This window comes from Chenopodium album, chromosome 5 (assembly GCF_948465745.1).
Source record: "Chenopodium album chromosome 5, dcCheAlbu1.1, whole genome shotgun sequence".
Classification (NCBI taxonomy): domain Eukaryota; kingdom Viridiplantae; phylum Streptophyta; class Magnoliopsida; order Caryophyllales; family Amaranthaceae; genus Chenopodium; species Chenopodium album.
In genome coordinates, this window is record NC_137838.1 from 4,042,976 (window position 1) to 4,052,813 (window position 9,838).

Sequence of the window (9,838 nt, forward strand, 5' to 3'; positions counted from 1 at the left end):
GGTTACTGTCGTTTAGTTACTAATTTAAGTGATTAGTGACTAGTGTGCTTTACATGTGTGTCACTTACTCTCCACTAAGATGTACTTTTATGTCATACTTGTAGTTGGTAGAAGATTATTTTTGAGATAATAGTAATGATTTTGTATGTTTAACCAAGTGCTGTGAATAAATTGAGGTTGCCAATGGGCTGGGGACACCGGGCTGGTAATTGGGGAACCGAGGCTGGACTGAACCGACCGATTCACAAGGCAGTTCAGGTAGGCCAATCAGAACCAGGTTGGTGGGCTGGGATTAGTGGATTACTCTGGGTGTTTGGCTGGTGGACTGGTTTAAGCTGGGCTGAGACGGATTGGCTTGTGCTAACCCAGCCCCTTCATCTTGCTGTTTTGTACTTTTGTTGTGTAAATGTGTGATAGACTAATTACAATATTCTACTATTATATCAATTTGTGGTATTTGTTTATCATAATTGACTGAGTTTGATCATTCTTGTCCAGTTCCTCTTCATGATAATCTGAATTTAATGTTGCAGCTTGCAATTCACATGCAGAAGACTGAGTTTGATCATTCAAGTGAAAGATGTTGAAGGGCATAAAAAAATTTACTCGTCTAAAACACGAGTTCGGGTTCCAGCCTGATCCAGCTGAATGCAATACCACTGTTTAAAAAAAGTAAGCCAAACTTTATACTTCCTGAAATCTGTCTTATGATTTCTAGTTTTCTACTATTATTGCCTACAAGCAGTCAAGTTTGAATAATATGTTCTCATTGCTTCTCTAATTTACCAAGTTGTAGCTTAGAAGTAGATGAGCAGTTGCAGAAAATTGCATGTTGCCCTTGCCGTGTCATGAGATTCATGACTCAAACAAATTAAAAGAGGATAGAGGGATCTTCATCAATTCAAAATAGATTGGTTGCTCCTTCACGACTTATGTTTAATGTGACTGACCAGCTGAGTGAATATGAGACCAATATTCTTTGACAAGTTGGCCAAATAACGAACCTTCCTGTTTCATCAGCTTCATTGGTTCGTCATACTCCACTAAATTTCCTGCAACAGAATCAAGATATCTTTTTAGATTCTGATCTCATTTTGGTAATACAGAACATAATTTATGGTTTCTTCTGTATTCTGTAACTTCTGTTTCAGATGTATTCTTAGATTTAACATTGCTAAATCACATTACAGCGAGATTTCCTTGTTAAAATGGAAGTTGTCTCTAAATTTATGTTTGGTTTATACTTAACTATGTTGAAAATTTTAGTGAGCTTAATCTTTTGAAATCTTGAAAGGAAAGTAAGATTACTGACCGTCACTAATGGCAAGAACTTTTGTGCAGTCCATCACGGTAGGTATCCTGTGGGCTACAGTGATCACAGTGGAACTTGCAAACTCTGTTCTTATTGTTTTCTGAAGGATTGTGTCAGTTGCATTATCAATTGATGCAGTCGCTTCATCAAGCACCAGCACCCTACTTCTTCTCAGCAAAGCACGCCCTAGACAGAACAGCTGCCGTTGCCCCATGCTCCAATTTGATCCGTCCTCCTCAACTGGTAAGATTGTTCAGTGCAATCATTTATAAACCATTAATAAATCATCTTACTAGGGAATTTCTTAATACATGGATTGTAAAATGGTTAGGTGTTTTTCTAGATGAACGACTTGCCTAGAGAATCTAGCCCCTGGTTTTTCTCTTCAACAGCTTCTTTAAGCTGACATTTGATGAGGACCTTTCCATAGAAAATGAGTAAGTTAGTTGTTTTGCATTACTTGAGAAAAATAGAGCATCAGCATTGTGTTATATGTTTAAATCTACCTCCCAGATTTCTTCGTCATTATGTTGACATAAAGGATCCAAGTTGAAGCGTACTGTGCCATTAAAGAGTGTAGGATCTTGTGGTATTATCCCAAACCGTGACCTTAGATCGTGAAGTCCTATTGATCCTATATCAATGCCATCAACTATAATCTTTCCTCCTACTGGTTCCACTAATCGAAATAATGCCCCTATCAGGGTCGTTTTCCCACTGCCAGTCCTGCCAACAATACCAATTTTATCTCCCCCTTCAAATGTGCAACTGATTCCTCGAAGAACTAGTGGTGTATTTGGCCTATATCTTATCTGTTTGAGGCATGAAAAATCTTAGCATCCCACCTTTCCAGAGTCTGTACTGTTAAATGTCAGCAAATGTTGAAAGTATTACCTGCAGATTGATTATCTCCACTTTACCAATTAATGGCCAGTTTTGTGGAGGGCGGTTATCTTTGATGACTTCTGGAGCTTCACTGGGTATATCCATGTATTGATTAAGCCTCTCCACGGAAATGATATTGTTGGCTAATATGCATTGATTCTGAATTGAGAAAACCATACCCATATTTAGGGTAAGACCATAAGACAGTGCCATTCCTATGAAGCCTGCATTAGCGGTGGTATTAGCATTACTCTATGGAATTGCTCATAGAAAAAAAAAAAAAAAAAAAAAAAAAAAAGAAAGAAAAAAATATTCATTTCTTCATCTTATAAAATTTTGCAGCCACAGAAACCTCGCAAAAGAGAGGAAGAGAGAGAAAGAGCAATCTCTTACCTGAGCTTAAAGTACCAGGAGGAAGCAAAACCATGCACAGTGATGCTACTGCAAGAACAGTGGCACTGAGTGCCTCAATCCTCTGAATCAGCCATTCATTGGCTGCAAAACTGTGGAAGAATGGGCTTGCATTTATATCAATAAGATCGAGATTCTTTGCAAAGAAACGATCTTCCTCTTGAAAAGCTCTAATTGTCATGGCTCCAGCTAAAGATTCAGTTAAATGGTTTGCAACCATAGACTTGGTTGTACCATTGAGTCTCATCAACTCTTTCGCAGTTGCAAAGTAATATCTCTACACACATGTTTCATAAATTAATAAGGTGTTAAACCAAATGGTAAGTTTAAAGTTTCAAAATACGCTCTTTATAAATGACAATTTATAGTTAAGACTTTAGAGTTCATTATAGCTGTAGGTGGAAAAAATGCATACTACATCTTGAAATTTATGGTGAAAGTGTTTAATAACTGTGGTTTACTCTGCAGGTACAATTAACCTCAAAACAAATGCAAATTCAAAATCATATTATGCAACTGTCTAAGACTTGCTTTGCTAGAAACTCAGCAGAATCTTTATGAAGCTACTGAAAAAGCGATCTGGCAATGGTTCTATCCCAAGCATGGCATATAAATGTATGACAATCACATCCGGATGATGACATAGAAGGGTAGAGGACAGGGGAAGTTTCCCTGTGGGTGATCTTTCAAAAACTTACCTGTAGTCGTATTGCCATGTATACCACCGGTATGCTGACAATTAACACTTGCCAAATGATGACAGCTATCACACATAAATTAGCATATGCAATTGTAGTGGCTCCAAAAGCTGTTTGGAAGTTGAAGGGGATATCAACATCAGTGATGCTCAAATCAGAAGAGATCTGCAGAGTTCAAATTTACTGCATAATCAGTTGAACCAAGTTGTGTAGATCAGAGCTGCAAAGCTTATGACAGCTTTATACTTACCCGACTGAGTATCCTTCCAAGAGGTGTAGAATCAAAGAATGACATTGGAGCCCGAAATAGAGAGTTTAGTAACTTATTAAACAAAGCTTTTGAAGATTCCATCCCTAATGCAACCACTGCAAGAGACCTTATGAGTAAACAGATTGTTGAGCAAAATCCAATGATGAGGTAAACCACAATTAGTTTTGATTCGCTGACATGAGGATTATCGACACCTGAGGCCATCCAAGTGTTCTGTAATATCTGGCCTGTGACAAAGGCGAGATGAGAAAGAGCAACAATGGAGAAGTACAAATAACCTTTATTCTGATTCAGGTATATTAAGTATGGCTTAAAGCCACTGTCTCCAACTTCTCTTTCTTCTTGTTTAATCAACTGATCCCCTTTTAATGCTGGGTTTTGGTCCTCAACATTGACTCTCTTAATCTCTTTAGTAGAAATATTAAGTTTCCTTGGACTGCTAACTTCAGCCTGTTCAGTACCAGCTGTCTCTTTATGAGCATTTACGAGGTCTAAAAAGTCTTTACTTGAAGCTAATAACTCATTATACGATCCTGACCGGAGTACTTCCCCATCTGACATCAGCTGCAAACAAGAAGAATATCCTGTTATGATTTCAGGCAAAATGACTAGCAAAGAACAGCACAGGTAAATATAGCTGAACAAGAAATCAATCCCGCAACATTCAAGATGATGTAAGATTGTAAACATCATTTATGTATCATTCATTAAAATGAGTAAATTCATTTAGAAAATTAAGCATGGTATTTTGGTTAATAAAGACTTGACATTTTGTAACCAATAATCTAGTATGTAGTTTCAGCTTCCATTAGAGAGGACTAGACTTTTCTTACAGATAAAGGAATGATTCTAAAACTCAAGGCTGCAAAAATAAGCGAGTATGACATCTTTTTCTTCTGTATGTTGATAAGCAGATTACAGAGTCTGCTGATGACCTTTGCATTTTCATGGGAAGCAGCAGCATAGATAAGCTGAAGACTTGATAACATAGAGCACTACAAAGGTAACTACTGTATCAATAGTCTGCAAGTTCATATATTCGCCATTGGATTTTTATTTATTTTTTCTTTTTTGGGTTTCATCATTCATGTAGACAACTAGACATTATAATGGTAAAATCTACTGAATCCAAATGCAAGACAGCAGTAAACTATACATTTTTTTTTTTTTTCAAAAAAAAAAAAAAAAAAAGTCAGCAACTGATGTTAGACTCACCAAACAACTATGGAAAGCAGGAAGAAAATCAACTTGGTGTGTCACAAGCAAGACAGTCTTTTCAGAAAGTGCTTCCATAACATATTCCTGCCACAATATAAAAAGTCCAGATGTTAATTTGGATTCAAAATTAAAATTTACTTTTATTTTAAGGTTTAAAAATTACATTGAAAAGGCTAGTTGCAGTGTGTGCATCAACAGCACTAAACGGATCATCCAAAAGGTAGATATCAGCATCTTGGTATAATGCACGAGCAAGTTGAATCCGTTGCTTCTGTCCACCACTCAAATTAACTCCTCTTTCTCCGATTTCTGTCATGTCACCATAGGGAAGAAGTTCAAGATCCTTCACCAATGAACACCTTTGAAGAGTTTCTTGATATCTCAGGTCATCCATGTCAGACCCAAATAGAATATTATCACGTATTGTCCCTGTTTGGATCCAAGCTGTCTGGGAAACATAAGCGATTCTTCCATAAACTTCCACCTGTAAGAGATAACCGTTTCAAAGAAAAATAACAAATTTTCATAAATCTCTTAATGAATATGCAAAGTAGATATTTATAATGCTAGTTAGGTGACTTTTGTCTTCACTAGGCCTGATTTTGCTGCTAACTAAATCATTAAAACATGCAATATTTCAAGGAGTATAAAGGTTGCTGAAGAAGCTTACTATTCCATCTATACATGGCACTTCTCCGAGAATTGCTGCTAGTAGTGTTGATTTTCCTGAACCAACTTCTCCACATATAGCTATCTTTTCACCTGGTCTAACATCTAGATTTATATTTCTCAGTGTTGGTTTGGATGGATTCAGTTCCCATGAAAGATTTGCTGACTTCATCTGAATAGCGTGGCTGTTCATATTGTTATTTTTTCTGACATTTCCAGTCTGCAGCTCTGGTGCTGCAAGGAACTTAACAATCCTTGCAAATGCAACTCTCGCTTGAATCACTACGCCAATGACATCAGGAATTGCTCTGATAGGCTCTTGTACCAGACGCAATGTTGCAAGAAATGTGAAAACATTGCTGGCATGTAGAGGAACTTTGAGGAAATAGCATGCCCCGAATGTAGCAGCAGAGACTAATACAGGAGATGTCCAAAAAAGAAAAAAGTTGTACGCCTTTCTCAACTGCACTGATGATAACCATTTAGATTCCACTTCCCTTAATGTCTCAACTACATTCTTGAAGTGACTCTCCCAAGCATACAACTTTAGCACCTTCATGTTCACAAGAGCCTCCGAGCAAGCCTTCAGCCTCTCATCTTGAGCAACCATCAATTTGCTTTGGAACCTATGCTGTAATTTGGCTAGGGGAGCATTGCAAATTACTGTTAAAACAATCACTACTAAGGATGCAACAGTTGCAAGTCCGATTGAATGGATCAGAATAAGTAATGCAAAACAAAGCTGGAGGCTTGTAGTCCAAGTTTGATGAAACCAAAAAGGGAATTCCCCAATCCTATAAGCATCCACCGTTGCATAATTCATTATCTCACCACCAGAGTGTGTCCTTCGGGCAACATTTGATAGTCGTAGTTGCTTTTTATAAATCGCTGCAGTGAGCATGGATTTCACTTTAAGGCCAACCATCCTGCTTCGGAAATACCATTGCCTCTGTGACAAAGATTCCAAGATCTTTGAGAGAAAGAGAGTGATTGCCAAAAGATAACTTTCATATCTAAAAGCCTCATTACCCTCAGCAACCTCAATAAAGGAATTCAGCAATAAAGGCCCAGACGACACAGCAACTACCTTCAGAAAAGCAAAGAACCCTGAAATCAGAATCTCCTTCCAGTGGCATGCAACAATAGTCCACAAGATTGAGGATTCTGATAAGGATTCAGCATTTTTCTGCTTATTCAGTTGTTCAAGAAATTGCAAGTAACAATATCCTGCTCTATCTATTTCCCGCAGTTTAGGTATGTTGTCTTCCTTCAGAGTCTTCTCCCTACCCAATATCATCAAAGGGTTTAACCAACAGAATGTCATCTCACTAAAAAACCCGGCTTTGGCAAACGGAGAAACTTCAGCAGCTGAATCACTTTCACTGATGCTGTCATTATCATCAGCAATCAGAGAAGTGTAAAGGGTACTCCCATTGCCAGCCACCAAAGATTCTTCACTTTTATACCCCTTGTAAGTACATAACAACAGCAAACTTGCTCCTGGAAAAGACAGAATATCTAAGACCACCTTAACTGTTAGTCTCTCATGGTTCACTATGACAGAAAACAGAGCAAAACAGCAGAAAATCCCAGCACAAAGGAAAGCCAAGATGGACAAGATTCGCAACGTGGCTTTCGGAAAGATCTCTCCTTTAAGGCTTGCTGTTAGTCCAACCAACAACCATGTAACCCCATGAAAGAAGTACAAAACCAAACGATCGATTCTCAACCTTTCCTCTAGAATCCAAATACCAAAACCAATGTAAACAAGTCCCAAACATCCATTAAAAACAGCAGATAATATCTGCAAGACTGAAAACTGTCTATGACTAGCTCGTAGCTCGACTTTCTTGGCAATCTTTGTGTAGATTAAGCTCCATAAGAGCACTACCAAAAGTAATACATCAAAACATACAATGGAAGCATGGTTCATACATGAAGAAGGTTGAATTACTAACACAAACTGAGGATTACAAGGCTCTGAACTGCTGCTTGCACAATCAAATTTTCCACAATATTTGATCCACAGATCTTCCATTATCATTTCTCAGCCACCTTTTTTCTGCATCAATAAAGAGATAAAAAAAAATTAATGATCAATATAAATCTATTAAATACAAAGCATAAAAAACATAAAGATATGATAACTTTTAACTTTGTGGTCTTTTACATCAATAATAATAATAAGTATAAATCAGAATGACACTTTCTAGCTTGCGTACAAGAAGAAAGAACAAACAATGATCTTGAAATCTAGTAAATCAAATTTAATACGGAATAGATATATAATAAAACAATATACATGTAACTAAAAAAATGTTTTAAAGTAATTATTAAAGTTAAAGTTAGATTAATACTCCGTATATCATGCAAAACCTTGCCATTAGTATAATATATACTTCATATGAAACAAGATCATCTGTTTTTATTTTTTAATTAATTAGTTTGTCAACGCAGTGCATTTAATAGAGTAATGATGCATTGAACTCCCCCATTATCATCAGTATTATAAATATACTGTAGTTTATAAAAGACCAAAATAGAAACCCAAAACTATAAAATATATGCAAGTGTTATACCATAAGAAGATCAATTCCAGAAAACCAGAATATTATTTAACCAAGAAATTGATCATGAAATAATTTTGGAGTATTCAATTTATTTATTTATTTGGATGTTATGTGATTTTATAGATTATAGAAAAAGAAAAGTGATGTAATTACATGAATAGTGGGCAAAAGGACACATAAATATTGGGAAATGAACAAGGGTTGGTTTGACTGTCAGCTTTAGCAGGAGACACTGATTAAAAAAAGAAAAATGTTATACATAGCCCTTAGAGCTACATATAAACATTAAAAATACTCTTGAAAACTGTTTAAATTTAAAAAATCATGACAAATTCACACTAATTACACTGATCTACGCGTATTTTTGTCATGAATTCCTAACTTTATACAATTTCCAAGAGTATTTTTAATGCTTATATATAACCCTAAGGGCTAACTGAACAAGGGTTGTTTTGACTGTGAGCTTTAACAGGAGACACTTCCAAGTTCCAACTGATACGCACCGCAAATAATTAAATGTGAGTATCATGCTACAGTATGTGTTGGGTGATAATAATCTAATATAATTCTCACGCCTAATGTATGAGGCGGACTAACAATAATACAAGTAATTGTCATATGAGTCATATGACTAATATCCGATTTACAAGTTATAGTATGGACTATGGAGTAACAAAGCGAATGGATCGGAAACCGATTTACAATTATGCACTGGAGACCAAAATGTAAAAGTTAATTAAGCCTTAATTCCAACTCCACCTAATTCATTAAAGGGAGTCCTACACGTAACATTATTATCTAATGGTTTTAGGTTTAAACTATAGTCTAATCTCTATCATATTACTCTCTCCGTCCTCGAAAGAACGACCCATTTGGCCTAATTTTAGTCCCAAAAAGAATGACTCATTTGCGTTAAAATCTCCACCAATTTGCAATAATATTTGTGCAAAATTAGCTTCCCCATATAAAATTTTGTTTCTCCATGTACTTTTATTACTTTCTCTCTCTACTTTTTTACAAACTCTAGTAAATTTATCTTTCCAATATACTTTTACTTCTTTTTATTTAACTTTCTTAATACCCGCGAAATCAACCCAAATGGGTCGTTCTTTCGGGGACGGAGGGAGTACTATTTACTGTTTTTTTTAAGGCAAAAGCTAATGAGCGCGCGTTAGATAAGAGAATTAAAGTGCAAATATTAAAGTAAAATTAACATTAATTACACCGAACGACGCGTGATTTTGTCATGAATTTCTAACTTAATACCATTTCAACCAATATAATTTATCCTTATTTAACCCCTGGGGCGCTCGTTAACAAGATTTTTTTTAATTATGTTAACAAACATAATGCATGATCACAAATTCCCAATACATGATATTGATTTGTTTTGACATATGTATAATAAATTACTAGAAGTTGTTATGAAATTGATATCGATTGTTTAGGTATGTCTCGACGTTTACTTTATAAGTTATAAATACAAGATATTAACTACTGTATTTTATTCTGAGGGGTTGTTGCCCTTTGATTAATTACTATTATTAGTAGGAGAAAATCAATTAAATGCTGGAAGACAAAGTTAGGAAAGAAAGCTTTAATTTACATGTTTGTCACGGACTGATTTGAAGTACAGGAATGTATAGCTTCATGCATGCCACACAAGTCACACTCTATCACTATCATTTATGGACCGATTTGCGATTTATACACTACTCCGTATATTATATAGTGGACGGAACTACCAGAAATTTTCAGCATATAATAACAGTTGTTATTGAATTATAATTCAGAAAAAGAAATA

General features: G+C 35.8%; 1 protein-coding gene across 2 annotated transcripts; it reads right to left on the reverse strand.

Moving 5' to 3' along the window:
- Positions 1 to 583: 583 nt before the first annotated feature.
- Positions 584 to 7,623, reverse strand: LOC145631581 (ABC transporter C family member 10-like). 2 transcript variants are annotated; one of them, XM_081683691.1, is made up of 12 exons: positions 7,423 to 7,522; positions 5,466 to 6,964; positions 4,959 to 5,279; positions 4,793 to 4,879; positions 3,557 to 4,141; positions 3,307 to 3,471; positions 2,591 to 2,885; positions 2,207 to 2,421; positions 1,819 to 2,124; positions 1,669 to 1,732; positions 1,313 to 1,552; positions 584 to 1,052 (listed from the first exon to the last, which is right to left on the reverse strand). In XM_081683691.1, exons 2-12 carry the CDS (start codon positions 6,786 to 6,788, stop codon positions 937 to 939), a joined length of 3,717 nt encoding a protein of 1,238 aa, XP_081539817.1. In that variant the 5' UTR covers positions 6,789 to 6,964; positions 7,423 to 7,522; the 3' UTR covers positions 584 to 936. The 2 variants fall into 2 exon arrangements, with proteins under 2 accessions (XP_081539817.1, XP_081539816.1); XM_081683690.1 differs by having other exon boundaries at positions 5,466 to 7,623.
- Positions 7,624 to 9,838: the final 2,215 nt, after the last annotated feature.